The sequence below is a fragment of the Spermophilus citellus genome (genome assembly GCF_964194105.1).
Source record: "Spermophilus citellus genome assembly, chromosome: 7".
Classification (NCBI taxonomy): Eukaryota; Metazoa; Chordata; class Mammalia; order Rodentia; family Sciuridae; genus Spermophilus; species Spermophilus citellus.
The window spans coordinates 164783340-164810027 of NC_138188.1; the positions used below are offsets into that span (position 1 = coordinate 164783340).

At 51.1% G+C, this 26688-nt stretch overlaps 1 protein-coding gene and 1 long non-coding RNA gene across 6 annotated transcripts in view; one reads left to right on the forward strand and one right to left on the reverse strand.

The window, feature by feature from the left end:
* Positions 1-26688, reverse strand: part of LOC308653105 — a 430906-nt gene that overhangs the window by 103823 nt on the left and 300395 nt on the right. The window lies entirely within an intron of this gene.
* The window catches only part of ADARB1 (adenosine deaminase RNA specific B1), a 107669-nt gene that overhangs the window by 75618 nt on the left and 5363 nt on the right, over positions 1-26688 (forward strand). For 4 of the 5 annotated variants that reach the window (XM_081301481.1, XM_081301479.1, XM_081301480.1 and 1 more), the window contains one exon: positions 20176-20497. In XM_081301481.1, coding sequence (XP_081157607.1) covers positions 20176-20482 — 307 coding nt within the window. In that variant the 3' untranslated portion in view covers positions 20483-20497. Of the gene's footprint in view, positions 1-20175; positions 20498-26688 lie in introns of those variants that run through there. The other variant, XM_081301483.1, reaches the window with a different exon arrangement.

Here is a 26688-nt window from a genome sequence, read left to right on the forward strand (position 1 = left end):
TCCACTGAGGGGCCCCTGGCTGGTGGCACAGCCTGGCTGTGGGGAACGTGCTGCTGTCAACATGGTGTGCCTGTGTCACTGGGGCATGCCGACTTTGATTCTTAGGGTAATTACTGAGGAGGGGGTGGCTGGGTCACGTGGTGGTGCCAGGCCTGGCCTTTTGAGGACCCTCCGCACCGGTTTCCACAGTGGCTGTACTGATCCACAGTCCCACCAACATGGACAAGGGTCCCACGTCCTCTCCGGCACCCCTTATTAGTGTATTTTTGGCGGCCGCCATGCTGACTGGTGTGAGATGAAATCTCAGTGTGGTTCTGATCTGCACGTCCCTAATTGCTATGGTCTTGAAGATTTCTTCATGTATTTGTTGGCCATTTGTATCTCTTCTTTTGAGAAAGGCCTGTTGGGTTCATTGCCCACGTACCAATTGGATCACTTGGTTTTTGGTGTAAAGTGTTTGAGTTCTTTCCTGTTCTGGATCTTCATCGTCTGTCAGGCGAGTAGCTACGGTGCTTCTCTCCCGTTCTGAGGTCCTCTCTTCACGTTGTTAATTGTCTCCTTCTCTGTGTGGGGCTTTTTAATTCAATGCCCTTCCGCTTATTCACTCTGGGCCTTATCTCCTCAGCTCTAGGGTCCTTCGAGAAAGTCCTTTCCTGGCCTTCATGCTGCAGTGTTGATCTCCATTTTCTCCTGGAATTGTACAGTTTCTGGTCTAATTCCGAGGTCTTTGATCATTTTGTGGATTTTTTGTGCAGGTGAGAGATAAGGGTCTAGTTTCATTCTCCTACACGAGCATAACCAGCTGTCCCAGCGCCATTTGTTAAAAGGCCGTCTTTTCTCCAAGGCGTCTTCTTGGCCCCTTGGTCCAGGGTCAGTAGATGTGGGCCGTCTCTGTCTGCCGTTCTGTGCCGTTGGTCTGGGTCTGGTTTGAAGCCAGTGCCATGCAGGTTGGTTGCTGTAGCTCCGACACGTAGTCAGGGTGAGGCCTCCAGCATGGCTTTTTTGTCTCAGGAATGCTTTGGCTATTCTGGGTCTTTTGTTCTTCCAAATAAATCTTAGGATGGTTTTTTCTAGTTTGTGAAGAAGGTCATTGGTATTTTGATGGGGACTGCTTTGGGTCTGTGCTGCTTGGGTGCCGTGGCCATGTTAGCAGGTTGATTCTCCTCTCCACGGACGCGGCGTCTCCCGCCTTCCTGGCCCCTCGTCTCTTTCTTCAGAGTTCTGTAGCTTTCACTGTAGGTGTCTTTCATCTCCTTGGTTAGAGGTACTCCCAGGTGTGGGGGTTTATTTTTTGAGACTGCTGTGAATCGGGTTGTTCCCTGGTGTCTGTCCAGCAGTCATTGTGGTTGACAGGGAAACCGTTGGCTTCTGAATGCTGATCTGTGACCTGCTGCTTTGCCGCGTCTGCCTATTAGCTTTAGAGTCTGTTGGTGGAGCTTTTTGAATCTTCTCAGTGTAGGATCATGGCATCAGCAACAGTGAGAATCTTCTTTCCTCCTCTTTTCCCATTTTGTTTCCTTGCTTGCTCATCCTGGCTAGAGTCTCTAGTGCTACATGGGATGGGGGTGGTGAGCGCGGACACCTTCTCTGGCTCCAGACCTGCCCTGTGCACGATGATGTGCTTGGGTTTCTGGTATGGACCTTTATAATGTCTAGATGACCTCTACCCCAATCTCCTTAGTGTTTTACCATGAACGGGCGCTGGGTTTTGTTGAAGGCTCACTTTCATCCGTTGGGATGGCTGTGTGATTTTATCCTTAATTATATTTATGTAGTGAGCTACATTGATTGACTTGCTAACAATCATCCTTGCATCCCTGGAATAAAATCAACTTTGTTGTGATGTACAATTTCTTAACATTTTCTTGAGTGTGATCTGCTAATGTTAAGGAAGTTTTTTGCATCTGTGATCATCAGGGATATTGGTCTGTAGTTTTCTTTATTTGAAGGGTCCTTACCTGGTTTTGGTAGGAGTTGATTCTGGCTTCGTAGAGTAGATTTGGAGTGTCCCATTCCTTCCTCGTTAGTGGGACAATTTGGCATTAGTTCTTCTTTAAAGGTGCAAGAATCAGCTGAGACTCATCTGGTCCTGGGCTTCTCCTGTAGGAAGGCTTTTAGTTACTCCTCTGTCTCATTGTGGTTATTGGTCTGTCTAGGTGGCTGTTCCATGTCCTCCTGATGCTGTTTGGCAGCTTGTGTGTATCTGCGAAGATACCCATTTCCTCTAGGACTTCCAGTTTACTCGAGTGTGACTTTTCAAAACAGTCCCCAGTGACCCTCTGGGTTTCTGTGATTGTATGATTTCTCCTCTTATCTCTTAATTCTGTGAATTTGGGTAATCTCTCTCCTCCTTTTGGTCAGTTTGATGAAAGGCTGGTGTTTCATCGCACCTTTGTATTGTGTTTTATTCTCAATTTCATTAACTTTGCCGCTGATCTTGAGTATCCCTTCTACGGGTTTTAGGATTGGTTGGTTCTTATTTTTGTAGGGCCTTGAGAAGCATCATTCTGTTGTTCATTTGGGATCTTTCTGATTTTCTTATGTAGGTGCTCGTAGGTGTAGACACTCCTCTTAGAACTGCCTTCATGGTGTATTGTATCACTAGTCTTATTTGTGTCTAAGAATTTTTAAATTTCTCCCCTGATCTCTTCTAGCACACACTCATCATTCAAAAGTGTGTTGCTCACTCTCCACGTGTTTATGTAGTCTCTATAGGGTTTTTATGTTCATTTCTAATTTTGTTTCATTTTGTTCAGATGAGATGAAAGGAATTATATCATTTTTTTTGGATTTGCTAAGAGTTGGAGAAGATTCCGTGAGCATCTGAGAAGAAAGTGAATTTAGCTATTGTTGGATGAAATATTATATAGATGTCTGTTAAGTTCTTGTGATTTATTTCACACACACACACACACACACACGCACACACACACTGGGGATTTAACCCAGGGGCATGTTACCACTGAGCTACATCTGTACCCCTTTTTATTTTTTATTTTGAGACTGGGTCTCACTAAGTTGCTCAGGACCTCATGAATTTGCTGAGGCTGACCTCCGACTCACAATCCTTCTGCCTCAGCCTCTGTGTTGCTGGGATTACAAGCATGCACCACCACATCCGACCGACCCATAAAATTTCAAAGGTCCAAAGAGTCTTTACTGAGTTTGTGTCTGGGTCACCTCTATGTTGGTGAGAGGGCGCCGAATTATCGTAGGGTGGCTCCCTGGGACTTGGATTCCATGCTGTCTGCTTTATGTAGATACACTGTTGGGGACATGAATATTTACTGCCGTTACCCCTTCCTGTTGGACTGTTCTCTTTACCAGGATGAAGTGACCTTCCTTTTCTCTTCTGGTTAATTGTGGCTTGGATTCTGCTTTGCTGGACACATGGGAGTGACTACGTAGGCTTGTCTGGGGCTCTGTTTGCACGACACGTCAGAGTTCATCCTTCACTTCCAGCTGGAAGCCGGCCGCCTTGGTTTTTTTTTTTTTTTTAAAGAGGGAGGGAGGGAGGGAGGGAGGGAGAGAGAGAGAGAGAGAGAGAGAGAGAGAGAGAGAGAGAGAGAGAATGAATTTTTTTAATATTTATTTTTTAGTTCTGGGCGGACACAACATCTTTGTTTGTATGTGGTGCTGAGGATCGAACCCGGGCCGCACGCATGCCAGGCATGGGCGCGCTACCGCTTGAGCCACATCCCCAGCCCCGCCGCCTTGGTTTTAATCCATCCTGCCAGCCTGTGTCTTTTTAACTGGAGGGTTGAGACCACTTACACTCAATGGGGATGTTTATCAATCCCTCTCACTTTGATCTCTTTCTAATGTTTTATTTGGCCCTCCTTCTCATATGCTTAATTCAAGCCCTCCTGGATTCTAGTTTGTGCTGAGATATCAGAAGTACCCTAAATGTGACCTGGTGTTTTTCTCTTGAGGCTTTTAAAGTTCTCCTTGTTCTATATGTCTAGGCATTTTAATTATGTGTAGTGAAGAGGCCCTTTTCTAAAAAAATTTTTTTCAGTTGTCAATGGATCTTTATTTATTTATATGTGGTGCTGAGAATTGAATCCTGTGCCTTACACATGCCAGGCAAGTGCTCTACCACTGAGCCACATCCCCAGCACCGTGAAGAGATCCTTTTTAAATCTTGTCTATTTCAGTTCTAAATGCTTCCCTTATCTAGATATCCATCTCATTCTGAAGGTCTAGAACTTTTTGTTATTGTTTCTCTGAAGATTGGTTATCCATGACGTTGTTAGCCCTGCATCTCATCTCCTCAACTCCAAGGACTCATATATTTGGCCTCCTAACATTGTCCCAGAGTTCTTATATATTCTGGTCACTATTACTCATTCCCTATCTGAACGTGGTCTTCCACCTCTGAGACTCTGTCTTCAGCATGGGCTACTGCCGCAGTCTGGCTGGGCACAAATCATGAGCCCCTCAAGCAGGAACAAACTTTATTTCTGAACTCCCCCGAACCGCACACCAACCGGAACTCCCTCTCCTGAAACTTCCCCAACCAATGCGAACTCCCAGGCAATCCTCGCCAGAACTCCAAAGGAGTGGGCGCCCGAGGCAAACAGTAAAGGTCTAATATACGATTGAATCAATCCAGATTCATCTTAATGGCTCGCCTCACAAGCATCACTTCTGGCAAAATGCCAGGGGCCATCCTGACTCGGCTGTGGCCCTCAGAATCTCCCCCCTTCTGTTTAATTAAGCACCAAGCATGTGGCTTAGGGACTGTGCCTGTTAGGCTGTCCAATACTACATATGGTTCTTACCCGTCATCGGATGAGCTGACCTCAAGGTGTCAGCCTCCTGTCTTAGGTTGGTACCACTGCAATTGGATCATACCCATCACTGACTACCGGTCCAGCATACAGCCATACTTGTGGATAGGCCTTTGCACCAGTGGGGGGATGAGGTTCTTTGCCTCACCTCTGTTGGCCCCCAAATTTGGCCTTGGTGCAAGTGGGGGGTGAGGTTCTTTGTCTCACCTCAGTTGGCCCCCAAATTTTAGACCATCACAAGCAGAAGGGAGGAGGATACAGAAATACCACGACACCAAGCCAATTGACGGCTCCTTTGAAAAATTGTACCACCGGTGACACCATCAGCAAAGATATGCCAGCACTACCACAATTTGCTGCACCAACAGATAGGTCACAATGCATACAAGTGATACATAGTCCAGGCAAGTTCTGCAAGCAGTTCAAAGCAGAGGAATCTATCAATATGTCCATTTCCTCCCAAAGTAAATCGACTCCTTGATTGTTGAGTTATTATTCATTGATGCATCAGTTTATACAGTTTACTGTGATAGCTATCGAAGAAGCTGTAGTTTGGTTTTATCTTTGTCTTCCCCGGCACTGGGATGAAGATAGGAATTCTGGCAATGATGCTAAAGAGACATTATCCTGAACAGAATTATTAAATATAATGAAAAGGAAAGGTGAAAGTAAACAAACAGATCTGTTAAACTCCTTATTTGTTCACATATCCTCAACAGCTGTTTACCCAATTTAAATTAAACCATTTAAATCACGTGAATAAAAAAAAAGTAATTCGGATCCATTTTTTCATGAGCGTTCATCATATATGATATATGACATATGCACATACAGACATACAACACAAAACACAAGTGTGCACACAAACGTACAACACATAAGACAATGATAAAGGCCTTGTAGCTTTTCACAGGTGAAATCTCCATTGCAATGTTTAAAAACTCCACAGTCAAAAAATAGAACTGATCAGAAAAACATCAACCTAGGTCTATATGAGCTCAAAAATAAAATAGAACTTTATGATGTGGGAAAAAGCAATAATAAAATAGATATTGAAAAAAGCATCCTGGTTGATCACTGTCGCAGATGTAAGAATAGCCAAGCTGGAGCTCTGGATATCCGCTGTTATGGATTTGAGTCAAATCATCTTCCTTTTCTGTAGAAATTGCTTTAGTTAATCTCTCTGGAATCCAAATCGGCTGCTGTTCTCCCTGTGGAAAAACACAAACGGAACCCCGACTCCAGACAATCACTGGGTCAGGACCTTTCCATTGTCCTGTTAGAATATCTTTCCAAAGTACCTTAGGCTTATGTACATTTTTCGGATACATATGTCTTTCCGCAGCACTAAGCCCTAATGAATCCAAATTTAGAAAGTTTAGAGTAAAAAGGGTTATTTTAAGTTTATCTTTGGGGAATATATACCCCTTCCCAATTCCCTCTTTTTGCTTTAATAAGAACATTTTAATAGTTTGATGAGCTCTTTCAACTATGCCCTGTCCCTGTGGATTGTATGGGATTCCTGTTATATGAGTAATGCCAAATGATGAGCAAAAATTGTTTAAAAGAGGTAGAAGTATAATGAGGGGCATTATCTGTTTTTCACTGTTGTAAAACGCCCACAGTGGCAAAATTTTGTAAGCAATGAGCTATAATATCTTTAGTTTTTTCTCCGGCATGAAGGGAGCCCATCAAAAATCCAGAAGAAGTATCAACTGTAACATGCAAATATTTTAATTTTCCAAATTCTGGCAAATGTGTGACGTCCATCTGCCAAATATGGTTAGGTATCAATCCTCTAGGATTGACTCCAAGATTAACTTGTGGTAAAAAGGTCACACAATTTTGACATTGTTTTATTATATGTCTGGCTTGTTCCTTAGTTATTTTAAAATGCTTTTGTAAAGTATTAGCACTGACATGGAATCTTTTATGAAAATTTATAGCTTCTTCTATTGTGGAGAAAATATGTATGTTATGTGTAGTTTTATCTGCTAAATCATTGCCCAAACTAAGGGCTCCAGGCAATCCTGTATGTGCCCTGATATGTCCTATAAAGAATGGATCTTTTCTGTCCCAGATTAAACTTTGTATAGTGGAAAGCAAAGAGAAAACAGTAGAGGAAGGGGAAATCCTACCAGCATCTTCAAGGGATACTATAGCATTAACTACATACTGACTATCAGAAAATAAATTAAATACAGAATCTTTAAACATCACAAAAGCTTGTAATACTGCATTAAGCTCTACCTTTTGAGCTGATTGTTTGGGTACTAAAAATGTAAAATTTTGATCAGGGATAACTTCTGCTGCTGTACCATTATTTGACCCATCAGTGAATACATTTGGAGCATTCATGATAGGGGTTTTTCTTGTCATTTTTGGGAAAACTACAGGATGCAATGACCAAAAAGACAACAAAGGATTAGATGGTAATTGATTATCAAATGAAACACTAGTTTTATACATGATTATTGCCCAAGTATTTAACTCATTAGCTAACTCATCAATTTGATCCATAGTATATGGAGTAATAATTTTATTGGGAGAAATTCCAAACACTCCCTTTGCTGCTTTTATTCCTTTGAGTATTAATTGCCCTACAGCCTCAGGATACCTAGTAAGAATAGTGTTAGGAAAATAAGATAAATGTATCCATAATAATGGACCTTCTTGCCAAAATACTCCTGTAGGAATATTTTTTGTTGGTAGTACAATAAATAATAAAGGCAAACTTATATCAATTCTATCCAAATGCATATTTTCCATATATGTTTCAATGATTTTTAATGCCTTTCTTGCTTTAGGCGTTAACATGTGGGGTGAATTTGGATCTGATGGACCTTTTAGGATATCAAATAAAGGTCCCAGCTCTCCTGTTGGTATGCCTAGATAAGGCCTTATCCAATTTATGTCTCCTAATAACTTTTGAAAGTCGTTAAGTGATTTGAGTTGATCTACTCGTATTTGAATTTTTTGGTGGACGGACCATGGTTGAGGATAATAGAACTCCTAAATAATTAATTGGAAAATTTAATTGTACTTTATCTATTGCTATCTCTAGATTATAATTTTTTAATAAATTTGTAAGTGTGGCATAACATTCTAGCAATGTGTTTTTATCTTTGTGTGCTAATAATACATCATCCATATAGTGAAATATTTGTAGTTCAGGATTTTGATTTCTAAGTGGCTGGATTGCTTTGTTAACATAAATTTGACACATAGTTGGGCTGTTAGCCATCCCTTGAGGGAGTACTTTCCATTCATATCTCTGATCAGGACCTTCATGATTCAATGCAGGGACAGTAAATGCAAACGTGGACTATCCTCAGGATGAATTGGATTGAAAAAACAATCTTTAATATCTATAGCTAAAACATACCAGGTTTTTGGCAAAGCAGACAATTGGGGAATCCCCAATTGAGCAGGCCCCATAATAACCATCTCATTATTAATAGCTCTTAAATATTGCAATAATCTCCATTTACCAGATTTCTTTTTGATGACAAAAATGGGAGTATTATGGGGAGATACGGAAGGTTGTATATGTCCCTCCGCTAATTGTTGTTTTACCAGGTCATGGGCTACTTGTATCTTTTCTTTAGTCAGGGGCCACTGAGGAACCCATACTGGTCTTTCTGATTTCCAAGTAATTTTTATTGTCTCAGTGATCCGTCCTGAAAACCCAATCCATGTCTATTTATTTCTTGATCTATTTGTATTGGCGCCACTATACTTTGTCCTTTTTCTCCTAATCTTTTTCCTTTCCTAAAACCTTGTCTAGTCATAATAGTGGGTGCATTTTGATTGATGTTATTTGTTAATGTCAAACCTAATTGATCTAGGACATCTCGTCCCCATAAATTTATAGGAAGATGATCCAATACATATGGCTGTATAGTTCCTTCGCATCCTTCAGGATCCTTCCAATCTAATACCATTGCACTTCTATGGGGATTAGTTGCCACTCCTAGGCCTCGAAGCATTTGAGTGGCTTGTTGTAAAGGCCAATGTTTTGGCCATTCTTGATGAGATATGATGCTAAGGTCAGCACCTGTGTCCAGCAGCCCATTAAATTCATGTCCTTGAATATTTAGTTTTAGCATCGGGCAAGAATCTAAATTTAAAGACAACATAGCCCAATCTACACCTCTGGAGCCTAATCCCCTGGAACCTCTTTCTATAGTACGACTGGAAAATTTATCATGCAGGCTGGGTATTATTAATAACTGTGCTATTCTATCTCCTGGTGAAATTACTGATATACCTCTTGGAGAACTGGCTATAATTTTTATTTCACCTTCATAATCGGGATCAATTACCCCAGGACTTATCATAAGTCCTTTTAGAGTAGAAGAACTGCGTCCCAATAATAAGCCTACTGTTCCTTGGGGAAGAGGCCCTTTTACCCCTGTGGGAATGATTTGAACTCCCATCTCTGGAGTTAGTACTGATCTGGCGGAGGCGCAGATGTCCAACCCTGCGCTCCCTCTGGTTTGTCTGATGAGAGATCTGATGGACAATGCGTCCTGGGCACTACCCTGATGGGGTTGCTGGGTTCCTCCATGGCCCCGTATATTTGTGGTCGTAGGCCCCGGAGCATTGGGCCTCCCTGTCCATTTTTTGGCAATGGAGCCTGATGCCTTTCTCCACGATATCATGGGTCAACACCTGGTCCTTGTCCGTTTTTTGATAATGGAGTACCCTCTATGATGGTTTGAGAACGGCATTCATTAGCCCAATGTCTCCCTCTACGGCATCGTGGGCAAATACCCGGTATTCTACTCCTTTGATACCTAGCTTTGTTAAACCCTCCTCCTATGGGGCAACTCCTTTTAAAATGTCCTCTTTGTTCACAATTGTAGCATGTTTTTGGCCTGGCATATAAGCCTGTTGTACTGCAGCTGCCAAGACTTGCCTTTGTTCATTAATGTCTCTGGCATCTAAAGCCTGTTTTACTGCAGCTGCCACGACTTGCTCTTGTTCATTAATGTCTCTACATAATTTAATATATGTGTTTAAATCTTCATGTTTCCATGGTCTAATGACTTCTCTGCACCAATGATTCGCTTGCTCATAAGCCAGTTGTTTTATTAATGGCATTGCTTGTTCTGTATTCCCAAAAACTCTGGTAGCTGTTTGATAAGACTATCTACAAATTCAGCGTAAGGTTCATTAGCTCCTTGTATTACCTTAGATAATTGACCTTGTAAACCTCCATGTCCTTGTAAAGTCTTCCATGCCCTAACTGCATCTGCAGCAATTTGTGTGTATACGCCAGGATCATATGCAATTTGTTGCTGTTGACCCTCATAAGGTCCCTTTCCTACCAACATATCTAGATTTCTCTGAGGATAACCAGCTGCTGCATATTGCCTAGCCGTCTCTGTGCAAAATTCCTCATTGGCAACCTTCCATAACAAATATTGTCCTCCATTTAGCACAGATTTACACATGCTAGCCCAATTTGCTGGTGTCATATTCAAGTTGGTAATGGATTCAACCAAGCTTACAGTGAAGGGGCTTGAGGACCATAGGTTGTTACAGCCTCTTTTAGCTCCTTCACTGTTTTGAAATTTAAAGCATGGTGAATTCGCTGCCCTCCTGCCTGCTCAAATGCAGGGCATGCTACTCTTTGAGGTGCTGTCTCAGGATCCCATCTATCAGCTACGGGGGTTGAGGATCCCATAGGTGGAGCTGTTGGCTGGACACTTAATGCCCTCTGGTGATAGAAAGGTGTTAGTAGCAACCTCCGGTTGTAACTTTTCCCCTGATAGTTCTTCCTCCTTTAAATTTTCTTCCTCTGTCTGACTAGCTCGAGAGACCTTTTCTTTTACTTGATCTTCTACTATAGTCTGAACTGAAGGCTTTGGACTAGGCAAACAAAATCGTACCAACGTCCATAACGGTAATGTGCCAACTGGCAGAGTTCCTGGGTTTTTCTTTTCCTTTTCTCTTAAATCTTCACCGTGATGGTCCCATTGTGATATATTCAACAACTCCTCCTTAAAAAGCCATGGGCTACATTTTTGTATTGTATCAGTGTATTCCCTGACTGTTACTGGGATGCCTCCTTCCTCTAACAATTTACTTAACATTCTTTCGGTTTGTTTTTTGCTAATTTCTGATCCCATATTTCTGCTACAAGGATAACACAACTCAACAAGATAACTCAAAACAAAACCGAAGCAACATGAAACAAAAACTGAACAAAACATCGTTGTATCAATTTTCCTATTTTCTTGACATGTATTTTCGTGGTCTATCTCTATCTCTTCCTCAGGGCCAAACAACTTCAACCCTTGAGCCAACCATTTTTCCCAGTTTGCCTGAGAAATTCTAGGGATAGGCATCTTGAAACAAAAACAAAACAAATCAAAACAAGAACACATTGTTTTCTGAAATGGTCACCCATTCTCTCGCCTTCCCTCAGGGTCGAGCAATTTCACTTACCTCCAAGCTTCAGGCGTTCCCCGTACGGGCCACCAAATGCTGCATTCTGGCTGGGCACAAATCACGAGCCACTCAAGCAGGAACAAACTTTATTTCCGAACTCCCCCAAACGCCACCCACGCGGCTCCTTTAGGAACACACCACACACCAACCGGACTCACTGTCCTGGAACTTCCCCAACCAACACAAACTCCCCAGGCATTCCTCGCGAGAACTCCAAAGTATTGGGTGCCCAAGGTGGACAGTAAAGGTCTAATATACAATTGAATCAATCCAGCATCATCTTAATGGCTCGCCTCACAACCATTACTTCTGGTAAAATGCCAGGGGCCATTCCGACTCGGCTGTGGCTCTCAGCAGTCTACTCTATTAAGAGACTTTCAACTGAAAGTTTTATTGTGACTTTCATTTCCAAGATTTCTGTTTGTTTCTTTTTTCAACATCCCTAGCTCTGTGTTGAATTTCTCATTCATACCCTGTACTGATTTCCTTAATTAAGTCAATTGTGTTCTCTAGGAATTCATTGATCATTTTAATAATCATCGTTTTGAATTCTTTATCTGATATTCCATCCAATCCAGTATCTTTAGAGTCAGTTGGTAGTGAACTTTGAACTTCAGGAGGCATTGTGTTACCTGGTCTTTTCACGTTGCTTTTTCCTGTGTTCTGTGTTGGGCTCACACATCTGTTGGGAGGCATCTTGGTTCCGCCCTTATGCGTGGGCCTCTTTAGGGCAAGTCCTCTTGGTGAAATGCGCAGGGACATCAGGCTGTTGTGAATTTCCTGACGTATTTCCAAGTGGCTTTTAGAGTGGAGTTTCCCTGCTAGTTTTGTTTTATATAATTAGTGTATTTTGATACTGTGTATATTGTCAGAACTTGGAGATTCTGCCTTCCCCGAGGGTCTCAAGAGAGTGGGGTCCTTCTCGTGTTGCGTCCGGAGGGCGTGTGGGAGTTCACCCGCGGGGTTTGCTCTTCTTCCCTTAACAACTCTGTAGGTTCTGAAGGGACGGCGTGGTCTAGGTGGAGGCCCCTTGCAGGTTTGCACCTGTAGCTTTTGTGTCAGTTCTGTTTTTGCTGCAGGAGTGAATGTCCATGGGAGCGCCTCCCGGTCATTCCCACTTGGAACCTGTTGTTAGTTAGGTTTTGGGTTTTTGCTCTGTCCCTTCTGTTCTTTGTAGTAAAGCTGCTGACGCTGGAGTGTGGTCACTTGTGTTTGGAGGGAGGCCCCCGTCTCCTGGCTGGGCTCTCCTCTGCAGCACCGTCTGCACCCTGGGACCTCCCAGCACTCCCAGGACAGGCGGACAGGAACAACCCACAGCTGCCCTGCTTATCACCACAACAGGAGTGTGGGGTCAGAGACAAGAGGTGACCACCACCTAGAGCTGGCGTCAGAGTACACAGCAGGCCCTGCAGGGCTGTCCATGGCGGGGGTGGCAGTGATGTGAGCCACATGGTTCCAGAAGCTGTAAAAGTAAAGCTCATTAAGAGAAAGGGAAGCGTGACAGGAAGGTCAGGATGTTCAGGTGTGCTGAGAGATGGAGACGGGAGTGGCTCGATGGAGAGATGGAGAAGTGGAGAGAGCAAGAGGACGTGGCCTTGGAGGGAGGAGAAGGTAGAGACGGAAACAGTAAGACAAAATAAACAGACCCTAGCCTCAGAAGACAAAATAGCTCTCATCAAAACTGACAGACAAAACCAAAATGTGTATATGTCCACGGGCCAGTCCACCCAGGAGGCCCAGGTCCGCGGCCCAGTCCGCCCAGGAGGCCCAGGTCCGTGGGCCAGTCCGCCCAGGAAGAGCACACAAAAAAGAAAAGGGAGGAAAAGGACCCTTAATTAAAAAAAAAACTTATGGAATCATCTCTACTGAGGTGGTCAAGCAGCCACTGGGAATGAATGGTCCCCGTCTATGCCCACATGTCCTCCTTTCCACTTTTCTTTTGGGCTGTGTACTGGGAGGGAGAGCAAGGGGCTGGGAGTGGGTAGCCCCTTCCTCTTTTTGTGTTCACTAAGCTGCAGCTGGAGTGGCCTAAGATGGAAGCTGGCTGAAGTAGCTCTCAGCTCCCTTCTCACCAGAATAGGGTGAAATGGGGAGGGAAGTGTGTCAGGTGGAGTTTTATTTACACTGACTGACTGGAGCATCCCAGGGTGGGTCTGCTGCAGTGGAGTTTCTGAGGCTGGGACTTAGGTCTAATCAGGCCCCGGGGGCTTGGCTGGGTGGTGACTGCTCTGGAGATGTTAGAGCAACACACCCCTAGGGCCTGGCAGCTGCCAAGTTCTGTCTGGGCTCTGGATCCCAGGAGCTTCCCAAGAATTCCACTTGTGGGGTCCAGGAGCCAATCCTCCACACCTTCTGCTGCCCGTGAGCACAGCCTTAATCCCTGAGTGTGGTCACACCCGCCTGTTTGGGTTCCTGACCTGCTTCAGCTGGTCACATAAACTGCTAGACTGAAAAGGAAGCAAGCTGGACTCCCCTCTGGCTTTCTGACTTGGACTCCCCTGGGTGCAGTCCTCTCTCTGCCTGTTCCACTCGTGTTCTGCCAGGTGTGCCCTAGGCTGTGTGAGGCGCTGGCTGGGACCTGGCGGTGTCGTGTGACCTCCTGGCTGCCCCAGCTCTGGGCTGCCAGTGGAGAAACAGCGCTGGAAGCGCCAGGTCGCTGTGCAGCCTCTGGACGGGCCAGTCCAGGCTGCTGGCCTAGTACGTAGGTCTTTCCAGGCAGATTGGCCCGTGGGCTGTCTGCCTGCCTATCACCCGCCCTGAGTGGCACCCAGTGCCCTGCTGCAGCTGGCTCAGCTCCCACAGACTCCTCCTGCCTTTGTTCAGTGTACCCAAACTGAGTCAGTCCCTAAGACACTCTGACTGTACAATATTGAAGTTTAGTGAGTCCCCTCTTGCCCCTCCTCCCTGAAAATCGGGGCTCTTCACCTGGGGGTGCCGCCTTCCTCTCGCCAGCCATCTTGATCCTGTCGGGACTCTGGTTCACTGTGTAAGAGCATCTTGAATCGTTTCCACATGTCTCTGAATTTTCTAGTTTTCCTTCTGATATTGATTTGACTCTGTTGGGACTGGAAAGGATACTTGTGTAATTCACTTTCCTTGAATCTTTAAGACTTGCTTTGTGGCCTAGTATGTGGTCTACCCTGGAGAATGATCTAGTTGCACTTGGGAGTAGGGTCCGCTGCCCTGGGGTGGATGTTCTGTGTGTCTCATTGGGTCGAGTGGTCTGTGTATTCTTTGAATCCTCTGTTCTGTTCTTCTGCCTGATAGTTCTATGCATTTTTTAAATGGAGTATTGAAATTTTCTACCATTATTATGTTGTGTCTATTTTTCCCAGCAGTTCTGTTAAAGTTTGCTTCAGATGTTTATAAGCGCTAAGTGTCGATGTACAAATGTTTATAGTCATTTCTTCTTGGTGAACTGACCCTTTGCCATTGTCGATATCACCCTTTGTGGCTCTAAAGGTGTGAAGTTTCTGCCTGACACTCAAAGGTGTGCTCCTGTTTGCTTCCAGGCCCATGGAGCGCTTCTCCTGCCCTCACATTCAGTCTGCGTGCGTCTCCATGTCTACAGTGGATCTCCATGGACGGTTTATAGTCAGAGTCTGTTGTCGTTGTCTTTTTAATCCATTTGGACAATCTGTGTCTTTTGATGGGAGAATTTAATGCATTAACATTTCAAATGTCTCTGAACAGGAAATATTTAATGTTGCTATTCTGTGATTTTCTGTATGGATTGTAGTCTTCTTCTTCCTCCTTCATCTCTTACCATCTCCATGTTTGTTTGATTTGCTATCAAACTTAAAATTATAGTATTCTTTTTAAAACTTAATTCAGTAACCTATAAATACCTTATTGCCTCATAACTTTATTTCCTCACACTTGGTTCTTGACGACACAGACCATATCTTTAAGTGTATACCCGTTATATCGACCTATGGTCATTTACGTTCTGTGATTTAGATTCTGTCAGCCAACACTCTCCAGGGAAGTGGCTGTTCACAGTCGTGTGTTTCAGTCGGAAGGACCCCCTCTAGCACTTCTTGTGAGACCTGGGACACTTGTGTTCATCTACAGATGTCCTGACCTCTCCTTTTTAAAGGATGGTCTGCAGATGAACTGTTCTTGGTTGACAAGATTTTCCTTAGGCACTTGGAATGTATCATGCTCTCCTTTCTGGCTCGCCCAGTTTCTTCTGAGGAAGTCATGGCCGTTTTATGGACGCGCCCTTACATGTGACCTGTGACCATCCACTTCTGCTTTTGAGATCCAGGTCACTCTTTGTCTTGATTAGACAATTTGATGGAAATGTGCCTTGCCACTGTTCTCCTGCACTCAGCCTGGTTTCGCTTGAGCTTGAATCTGTGTGGTCCATCTTTCTTTGAATTGGGGAAGCTTTTAGCCATTATTTCTTCAAATAAGCTCTTGGCTCCTTTCTCTCCCTCTTCTTGTTCTGGGGTTTATAGAATATGTGTATTGGTCGGCTTGGTAGTGTCTTGTGATTTTATAGACTTTCTTTACTGTTTCCGTTCTTTTTTCTTTTTCCTAACTATTTTATTTATATGTGGTGCTAAGGGTCGAACCCAGAGCCTTGCACGTGCGAGGCCCTCACTCTTTCTTTTTGTTTCTCTTGCTCAGTGATTTCAACTGACCTGTCTTCAAGTTCATTGCCCTTCCTTCTGCCTGGTGAAGTCTTATGTTGTTACCCCCCAATGAAGTTTTCAGTTCAGTTACTGCATTTTTCAGTCCTTAAATCTGTGGTTCCTTTGCACAGGTCTTTGTTATTACTTTAAATTATTTGTCATGTAGCATTATTTTAAGGTCAGTTTATTTATAGAGATTTATGTTTGGTCCTTTGACTGTGCCATGTTTCTCTGTATGCCTGATACTTTGTTTCCTTTGGGGGCTGGGATTGGAGCATTTAGGAAAAGACACCTTCTCCTGTTTTTGTTTTTGGGCACTTGCTCTGTGAGGAGGAAGACTCCACCAGTCGACCCCACCTTTTCTGTTCTCTCAACCCCCGTGTGTCTGCGTGCAGACCGGGGCCCTGATGTGCACCTGCCTGTTTTCACCTTTGCTACTCAGGAGAGGCAGAAGCTAGTCCCTGGGGCAGACTTTGGCAAGCCAGGGTGTTGGATCCACAAGCTGCTCATAATTCTGTCCCGCGGAGAGAGCCTCCTGGTATGGAGGCAGGTGGTCCCAGGTGGAGGGGGCACAGGCTCCTCCCAGGTGGTCCCTGGTGGAGGGGGCACAGGCTCCTCCCAGGTGGTCCCTGGTGGAGGGGGCACAGGCTCCTCCCGGGTGGTCCCTGGTGGAGGGGGCACAGGCTCCTCCCGGGTGGTCCCTGGTGGGAGGGGGCACAGGCTTCTCCCTGCGTGGTCTCAGTGTGACCGCCCCCACGCTGCATCCGAGCACGCCCTGTGGCTGCTTGGACCAAGAGAGGAAGGCGGAGTGCAGCTGTGCTGGCTGAGGGTGGCCCGTGTCACCCTTGTTTCCTGTTTCCTGGTGGCAGTGGCCAGGAGGTGCTCGTGGGGGACACGTCTTCTTTCCTTAGGGCCTGCGCACGGCTGGAGATGCCAACTGCCCAGATCTGGTCTGACTCCCATGCACAGGGAGGGCGAGGGCAGACCCCCGGGGGGTTGCCCAGGGCAGGATCGGGCTCTGTGGTGAAGGAGCATGGAGCTGGCCACGGCCAGCAGTCTCCCTGGACGCCGTGTTCGTGGAGGAGCATGAGCCGTGCAGACAGGCCTGATGCTTCATGGACAGCAAACAGTGGCCTGTTGTCAGACATGCAGAGCCCTTTCCTGACCATGAGAGGCCCATGAAGAGTGGCCAGGGGCCTCTGGTGGCCCCTGAGGCAGGTTCTTGGGTAGGGCAGGAAAATAAGCAAATGTAGCTGACCTGGAACTGCCGCCTTAGTCCCCAGGCCCCTCAGAAAATCCACGTACCAGGCAGAGCCCACAGCTTGGAACTGGATGGCTGGCCTGTCCCTCCCCCAGCACCGCCTAGCGCTGACTCAAGGGCTTGGCTGGGTGGGGGGATGTCCTCGTCTGGCAGAGGGAGGCGCACATGGGGCTGGACCCAGGGACCCGCCCCACAGCAGGCTCTTCTGGTGTGTCTGATGCTCTGACTGAGGAAGAGCTGAGGCCAGCCCAGGGAAGAGGGAAGCCCATCCCCAGAAGGGACACAGGTTACCAGGAAGTGGCAGGTGTCTGCCTGGAGCTCACGGCCCCGGAGGTACTGTGGAGGACCAGGGGAGCAGGAGCAGGCAGCCGGCTTGTTTACCCCCACAAGGGCCCCGCTGTGTCCACTGCCTGTTGACCAAGGGATGTGGCAGGTCAGCGTGGGGAGGGGGCACAGCACTTCCCTGGAGGGCACCAGGGTGCCTGTCTGTCCAGCCGGCGGGCAGGCAGAGTGGCAGGAAGACAGCCCCAAGGCACATGGGTTGGAGCCCCAGTGTGGGTGCGTCTGGAGTCCACTCTGGTGGCCGCAGTTCCCTGTGCTCAGTGTCGGGCTGTGGGAGTAGACAGGGACCCCCCAGGTGGGGACAGATGGCTTGCTGACGCAGTGCAGAGTCAGGCAGGGAGGACGGAGGGTGGGCCCCAGTAGGGGCTGCAGCTGGGCAGACTGCCCGCTGGGCCCTGAGGCAGTGTCCTCTGTGTGCTGCGTCTCTTGGGGCCAGGTCGGGCTCTGTGTGGGTCCAGGGCACAGATTGGTGGCAGTGCTCCCAGAAACACCCTAAGAGAGTGAGCCAAAAGGCCAGCACAGCAGAGGACGGCACGGGGCTCCCACGCCTGCCTTCCCCCGCTGGCGCACCAGGAGGGCTCCTCGTTGCCCTGGGTCTGGGCGTGGGTGGGTGGGTACTGGGCAGGCCCTTCCCAGGGCAGAGTGTGTGGGGCTCCTGATCCTCAGGCTGGACTGGTGGGCCCCCGGGGACCTGCTCCAGCCGCTGAAGAGCTTTCCAGGACTTCCCCATGGCAGGCCCCTGGGCTCCAGGAGGCGGCGAGGGCTGTGCTCTGGGAGTTGGGGGCTGCCGGCAGAGTGGGCCCCCGTGGGGCCTCCAGGTCCACACAGGGCTCGGCCGGCTCCAGGAGACCCTGGGCCCTCGGAAGTGCATTCAGAGTCAGCGGCTCCCCACAGGCAGCTTCTGCAGGGCAGTTGGCAGGAGCCTGGGGCTGGGTTCTAGGAGGCTCCTGGTCTGCCCTGGGCGTTTAGTGTCCAGTCATCAGGACAGGGAACTTGTTTCCACCTCCTTTGGGGGTGGCAGGGGGGAGCCCAGGAGCTAGAGGACTGGCCACCCTCAAGTGTGCCGTCTGGGCTGACACTGCTGCACAGGGACGGGGGATCCGTGAATGAGCTGGGCCTCATGACGGTGTCCAGTGGCTCTGGCGGGGCAGGGGAGGGCCACTCACACAGGGTAGGAGCAGTGAGAGCCAGCAGGGCCTCTCTGAGAGGACGTTTGCAGGAGGCTCAAGGGGAGCAGCTGTGGCCACGCTGCCTGAGATGTGTTCCAGGCTGAGGAGCTGCGGGAGGCTGGCCTGGAGCCTGGGGACGCAGGCCTGTGGGCCAGGGCACAGGTGGCCTTTCCGCGGGAGCCACCTGCGTCTGCACAGGGCCCTGCAGGTGCTGGCTGGGCAGGCTGAGGACAGGTCCTCGGGCTCCTCCTAGAGCCCGTGCGATGGCAAGGGCGGGGGCCCGGCTGACCTGGCCCCGCAGTGGAGGTAGTCATAGCTGGACCCTGAACCTGTTCTGAAAGCAGATCCCACGGACCTGCTGCCAATGGCCGTGACAGGGAGGAGGCCAGAGTGACCCAAGGGTGACCCGGGTGACCCAGGTGGCCCGGGCAGATGAGGTCAGAGCTGGGGCAGATCGGGTTTGAGGCCCAGCTGTTGCTCAACCTGGGATAACCCACCAGGTCACTGCTCCCACCTCTGGACTCCCACCTTTCACTCCGTCCATGGGCCAGCAGGGGACATCACCTGGGCAGGTTGGCCGTGCGGTGAGAGTGGGTCTGGAGCATGCTTGGGCCTGACCTCACCACCCAGGTCCTGCAGTCCCACACCTGGCCAGGTGTCTTAGCACCAGCACTGCCCTATCCCTCGCTGTTTCCCTGGCCCTCTGACCCGAGCTGGGCGTCCCCTGAGTCCTGCACTGCCCATGGGACTCTGAAAGGCACATCTGGTCAGCCCTCTCCTGAGACACCTGTGTCCAAGAGCTGCTGCCTCAGGAGCACCCCTGTCCCTGCCCCACCTGCCCCACCTGCCCCTGCCCCATCTCCCCCTGCCCCGCCTGCCCCTGCCCCTGCCCCCACCTGCCGACAACCCATCCCGGAGCCCGGGACCTGCCCGTGCTCAGTCCTGAAGCCCCCAAGGAGCCTCCGTGGCCAGCCCTCTCCTCTGCCACAGAGTGGGCTCCCCGGCCCAGTTCCACCTGAGGCTGGGATCTTTACTCCTCTGTGTTTGGTTGCTTGTCTCATACCCAGGCTCGTCTGCCCACTTAGGTCCCTCTGTGGCCTCAGGTGGCCTGCCCACTGGCGCCTGGGCAGTCTGGGGCTGAGGGGTGTGCGGTGGCTCTGGGTTGCCACAGCCGTGGGCAGGAAGGTCAGTGCCCCCACCACCTCCCGGCCGTGCGCAGTGCTGTGTTCTCACCCACGCGCAGGAGGGGCGGCTCCCGGGCCTGCAGTGACGTCGGAGCTGTCCTTTCTGGGAGGGTGGAGAGCGGGCTGCCCCCCGCAGGCCTGAGGTTCCTGGGGCACCTTGCGCCAGGGCCTTGGAGCACCGCAGGCTGTCCTGACTCGGGCGGCAGGACGCTCCGTTCTGCGTGGCTGTCCAGCAGACCCTGCCTGTGAGGCTCCCTGCAGGCAGCTGGACCTCGCCCTGCGGGCGGTCACGGCGGGTGCCACTGAGCGCTGTCCTTCTCCCCACAGCTGGAACGTGGTGGGCACCCAGGGCTCCCTGCTCAGCATCTTCGTGGAGCCCGTCTACTTCTCCAGCATCATCCTGGGCAGCCTGTACCATGGCGACCACCTCTCCAGGGCCATGTACCAGCGCATCTCCAACATCGAGGACCTGCCGCCCCTCTACACCCTCAACAAGCCTCTGCTCAGCGGCAAGTACCCCGCGCGCTCACTGCCCCCGATGCCTTGGGTCCTCAGGCCTCGGCTGCCCGCCTGGCAGGAGAGGTGCCCGGCCTCTGCTCACCCTGTCCCTCTGCCAGGCGTGGGCTCTGGCTAGCCGCAGACCCTGCGTTCCCAGAGGAGCCAGCAGGGGCCTCTGCTCTCCCACCACAGGCCTGTTCTGCCCCTGTGGCCGCTGGGTCAGTGTCGGCTGCCCCAGACGGAGCAGCTGGGGCAGCCATGGGTGTCCACCCTCGGGTGCCAGGCCCCTGCCACGTGGCGAGCATGGCAGGAGGGCATGACTGGCAGGCCTTCTCCGCAGCGGCTTCTCCTGTTCTCACGCCCTTTTTGCTGGTTTCTTCTCTTTTTTTAGAATGTCAGAGGCTGACAGTAAAGAGAACAGGAGCTTTTGAATTCAAGGGTCTTAACTTCTAAGCCCACCCTTATTTAAAAGGACACAATTAAGGTATTTTTACCCCTTTTAAAAGTAACCCCTTACTTACTTTTTGATGCTCAGAACTAAAACCCTAACCCTAAACTAAAACAGCCTTCTGTGGTGTGCGTGTCTCTGCCTTGTTTGAGAGCTTGGCCGCTAGCACGCCTCCGTGGAGAGAGCAGGTGCGGCTCTTTCAGGGTGCCGGATACGGGAGTACGAAGGTGTCTGGGCTCAGAGTCGAGAGCTCCCTAACCATAACCTTCTTCAAGAAGACAGAACTGAGTGCTGGGACTGGCTGTGGCACCTTGAGCCTGGAGCGCCCCTGCAGCTTGGAGTGACGTGCTGTGTGTTGGTGTGTGAATTCCTCACGATGCTAAAGATGGTTTCCACTTTTTGACCTCTATGTGATGTTGCTATAACAAAATACTGGAGCCTGGAGACTTTATAAACAAAAGAGGTCGATAGCTCACAGTTTGGAGGCTAAAATGTAAGACTGGGCAGCCCCATGTTCAGCCTGAGGCAAGGGAATCTTATAAGACAAGAAGGAACCAAAGTGCGGGAGCCAAGTCTGTGCAGAAGAGGTCTCACTGTGAGGGAGCAAGCAGAACTTGGGGTCACTCTACTAACAACTGGCTCTTGAGAAACTGACCAGGGTACAGCAAGAACTACATCAACCCCTTCTGAGGGCAGTACCCCCATGACCCAGCCACCCCCCACAGCCACCTCCCCTGGTCCCCCGTGAAGGCACCCCGTGACCCAGCCACCCCCCACAGCCACCACCCCTGGTCCCCCTTAAAGGCACCCTGTGACCCAGCCACCCCCCACAGCCACCTCCCCTGGTCCCCCTTAAAGGCACCCCGTGACCCAGCCACCCCCCACAGCCACCACCCCTGGTCCCCCTTAAAGGCACCCTGTGACCCAGCCACCCCCCACAGCCACCTCCCCTGGTCCCCCTTAAAGGCACCCTGTGACCCAGACACCCCCCACAGCCACCTCTCCTGGTCCCCCGTGAAGGCACACCTCTGTGACCCAGACACCCCCCACAGCCACCACCCCTGGTCCCCCGTGAAGGTACCCCGTGACCCAGACACCCCCCACAGCCTCCTCCCCTGGTCCCCCTTAAAGGCACCCTGTGACCCAGCCACCCCCACAGCCACCTCCCCTGGTCCCCCGTAAAGGCACCCTGTGACCCAGCCACCTCCTGTGGGGTCCACTGGCACAGGCCTTCCCGCCTGGCCTCCATGTCTGTAGAGGGAGTGGCCATGCTGAGGGTCCCACAGTCTCAGTGCCTTGGGGCCCAGGGCCAGGGCCAAGGCCCAGGCCCCTGGCCACCCCACGGGGGAGCTGAGCTGGGCTGCAGCACTGGCAGAGGTCGGGCCTTGCCCACAGTCGAGCACTCTGCAAAGACACGGGAGGAACCAGGCCGCCAGCTGCATGCTCTCGGCACCGTGAGTGGACAGCAGCCCTCAGCAGACCTCTGAGGAACACTGCAGGGGACAACCTGTGAGGCACAGACCCAGAGCAGAGACTGCGCCGGGCGCCCCGGCCAGTGCCACATCTGTAAGTGCAGGCCCGACACAAACCCGAGGTTCTGGGGGAGGTCCACGCCCGGCAGTCCTCGCACCCCATCAGAAGGCCAGAACCAGAGGAAGTGGCCGGACGTGTACATCAACAACGTGCGCGTCCGACTTCGTGAGCCGTGTCAGGACCTGGTGAGAGGACGGGATCTGAGGAGTGTCCTGCGGCTTTCCTGCGGCCAGGTGGTGTCTAGTGTGGGGAAAAGGGTGAGTCTGAGATGCTCAAGGACTCAGAAGACACCCAGCATCTGTGCAGACGCTCTGGCAGTACGGAGAGACTTCCACAGGAGGCGCAGATCCAGGGGTGGGGAGGGCGGCCGGCCACACCCAAGAGGAGCAGACCTGGAGGAGCTCTGAAAAGGGTGCTCGCGGAGTGAAATGTCTCCATCCAGCAAACCGCCCGGGAAGCTGGCGGGACGAGAGTGCAGGCGAACAGCAAAAGAAAACCCAGGAGAGTGCAAACTCCAGGAAACCCACAAAGCTGTTCAGGAAGGAGCGGTCCAGACACGAAGCAGCAGAACCAAGGTGTGGCCCAGCCGCTGGCGACAGCGGTCGGAGACCACATCCCAGGCTCCCCAGGAGCTGTCGGAGAGCTGTCACCCAGACTCCTCCAGGGTCCCAGGCACTTCCTCTGCAACAGATGGAAACTCAGAGTTGGCTCTGCGTCCTTAAGATGCAAAGGCCAAAGCTTTGCCCCTGGAAAGGACAGGAAGCAGCGCGTCCCTCGGTTTACTTAGAACACACACAGGAAACGGTGGCGGGGCCCGGCCACTGCGAGGAGTCACCCCGTGGGGTGACCTGAGAGGAAACAACCGAGCTCTCGGTCCCAGAAATCGGGAAAAGAGTGGACAAGTTAGCAGAAGATACGGGGAGAAGATAGGAATGGGAAAGCAGGAGGGGAGGGTGGAGGTACAGGAGAGGGTCCAGGTCCACCAGTCACACAGAAGCACTGACGGGAAAGGGCCAAGTAGGCCCCGGCTGCCGGCCGGTCGGCCTGACTCAGGGTGAGAGCGGAGGGAATGGCGGCCCGCCTCCGGGTCGGGGAGCAGGGTTTCTTTTTCTTTTCCAGTTTTTCATTTGCAGTGACACACGCCTTTATTTTGTTTATTTCTATGTGGTGTGAGGATGGAGCCCAGGGCCCCACACGCGGCAGCAAGTGCTCTGCCCTGAGCCCCGGCCCGGCCCCAGGGGAGCAGGGTCCAGCAGCACCGTGTGTCCGGCCCTGGGGCTCACAGACTTCAGACTCTGAGGACAGTCGGTGGCCGAGCAGGTTTCAGGGAAGACCTTGGGCAGGTGTCAGCAGGGGAACTGTCCCGCCAGCTGTCTAGGGACACGCCAGCCCCTCCAGGGAACTCCCCAAGCTGTAGAAAGGGCCTGGCCTGACCGTGATCCCAAAGCTGGACAAAGCACGAGCTGAAAGCCAGCCAGGGGACGGGCTTCCCCGCACGTCGAGGTCAAGGCTCGACTCCGGTGGACACTGCAGACCAAACCCTCAGGGGCCTGGGCAGCCGAGCACCTTTTCACTGCTGACTGCTCTTCTGCAGCCTCCTCGGTGACGGTATGGACCTCCCGCACTGTCATCGGACTCCTTGACCTCACCACCTGTCCGAGACCACTTGCCCATTTTCTGGATACACGTCCTTGATCACATAAATGGTTTGAAAGTGGCTTCCCAGCCAGCTGTGTCTCCAGCTCTCGTAACAGTGCTCACCCAGGCCCGGGGTGTGACTCCAGTCACATCCACAGTTGCCAGAGTTCTCCCTGAGGGTCACATCCTCCTGCGCGGCGGGTGCCGTAGACGGGGGTCCGAGTTGCCGCTTCTAACGGGACTGCATTCCAGCAGAGCGGGCGGGTGAAAGTCCTCCCTCCCTCACTTTCCCTGCAGTCCCGAGGTCTCTGTGCCTGTGGCCCCAGGTGGACACCTGGTCCCAGGCGCCTCCTCACGGTCCTCCCCAGCAGGCTTGTCTGTCTCCTTGGACCCTCAGCTGAGGTGTGCAGCCCCCTCGGGATGGCAGTGTGTGCACCTATGAGTCCAGCTTCTCTGGGCTCCCCGGATCCTTGGCCTTCCGCTCCCAGGATCTGCATGAGGCGGCTGATCTGGTGGGACTGCTGACTGTGTGGGTCTCTGACGAGGACTGCGTGGTGACCGGAGTCTCCCAGTTGATCCAGGCCACCGTTACACACCTGGCTTGCAGGGCATGCTGCACACCCTCTGTCAGATTTGAATCCAGGTGGCTCACTTCCTGGGCTGCGCTGAGGGCCACACAGCCGCTCAGATTTCCAGTTACCTGTTGCCCATCCACTGCTGACCAGGTGCCATGAAGTGGTGTGCACAGGTGGCCCTGGGGCCCTGCCCTCCTCCTTTCCTGCTGTCCTGCTGTCCTGGATAGACCCAAAGCCTGCGTGGGGACATGCACTTGGACAGCGCGGTCTCGCGAGTGGCCTTGGGAGGAGCCAGCCTGGACCGCTGCGTGCTGTCAGCTGGGGCTCATGCAGGGGTCCTGCTCAGGCTCGGGGATCCTCTTCTGTTCCTAGTTTGCCAGGGCGAGAAGCCGTGAACGGGAGCTGTGTGCGTTTCCCGGCTCTGAGACTGTCGTGTGGCCACTTCTCAGTTTTTATTACCCTGCTCCTGGGCAGCTGTCAGCAGCACCCTGCTCTGTGCTCGCTGGATCCTACCTGCTGGACTCTGGGGTGTCTCTGCTGGACTGTGGGCGACGTGGGTGAGACACGTCCCCCAGCGTTTCTGGAAGTGGGTGGGTAGCTGATATCAGCACTTCCCTGAGTGATGGTAGAATTCTCCAGTGAAGCCGTTGGGCTTGGCGTCTGCTTGTGAGAAAGTGTAGCTGTGAATTCGGCTTCTAAGATACAGGACTGTTTTTTGCTCACCCTTTTCTTCAGTTTGGTGACCCACAACTTCCTGAAAGTGGCTGTTCCATCTGACTGTCACCTTCTTGGAGGGCAGTGCCTTGCTGTCGCTTAGAAGATGTGTGTGGCCCTCAGTGTGGTCGGTGTCTCCTGTTCCCAGGTCACTGTTGTGACCCCTCTCCCTGCCTGCCTGGCTGAAGGGTCACCAAGTCCTCTGTCACCTGAAGAACCAGCCCTGGTTTCGCTGCCTTCCGCCGGCCCTCCAGCGACAGCTCCTGCTGGCTGTCCAGCTGCTGTCCTGTGCTCAGGGCACAGAAGACAAGGCGTCCAGGATGCCTGGGGGTGGCACTGGTGAGGGCTCTCTAGAGGGACAGAATCAACAGGAAGGATGATTATAGACGGGGACTTATTAGGCTGGCTCACGTGACCAGAAGCTGGACAGTCCAGCGTGGCCATCTGCAGGCTGGAGAGCGGAGAGAACCAGTAGCTGTGCAGTCCGAGAGGCTGAAGCCCCAGAACAGGGGGCCACCGGTGCTGCTCTCTGAGACCCAAGCCTCCTGGAGAACCCCGGCAGAGGCCCCTTTGGAAGAGTGAAGAAGGGAGAGTCCGGTTCCTAGAGGACCACAGCAGCAGGAATCGAGGACCTGTCAAGAAGAATGGGGCTGGGCTGGGGATGTGGCTCAAGTGGTAGCGCGCTCGCCTGGCATGCGTGCGGCCCGGGTTCGATCCTCAGCACCACATACAAACAGGGATGTTGTGTCCGCTGAGAACTAAAAAATAAATATTAAAAATTCTCTCTCTCTCTCTCTTAAAAAAAAAAAAGAAGAAGAATGGGGCTGCCTGATCTTCCACATTTCACTCCATCCAGGCCGCCCTCCTATTGGGCGGTGCTGCCCACACTAGGGAGGGCCTCCACTTCAGTTGGCTGTCCCGCGTGCCCGTCACTCCTGGACACGCCCTCACTGACACACCCAGAACCTCTCGATCCTCCTCTCAATCCAATCAGGTTGACATTCAGATGGACCCTGCTCTGCCCTTGCACCCTCTCCTGGGCTCTGACTACCCGTCCTCACCTCTCCTCTGTCCAGGACTGGGGTTCCACAGCTCTGCAGTTAGATGCAGGACCGAGGATCCTGTTCCCCCGAGGCAGTCTCCTTTCTCTGCAGGAACCTGTGCTCTGCGACGGCTGTGTCTGTGTCCTGGCCTCCTGAACTCTCTCTCCATTGCTAAAGCACCTGGTGTCTTTGTGATGTCCCTTTATTTTAAGCTGTTTCCTACTAAAAGCAAGTCCTGTCGGCATGTGGGTTAGGACCTGGCCCCAGGCCACCAGTGGCCATCCTGCCTCCTCTCTGAGGTCCGTGGACCGTAGGCCTCGTTGTGGTCACTGAGGTTGCTGGGTTTCATCAGGCCAGATTCTGGGACCCCATAGACCTCCAGGAGCGGAGT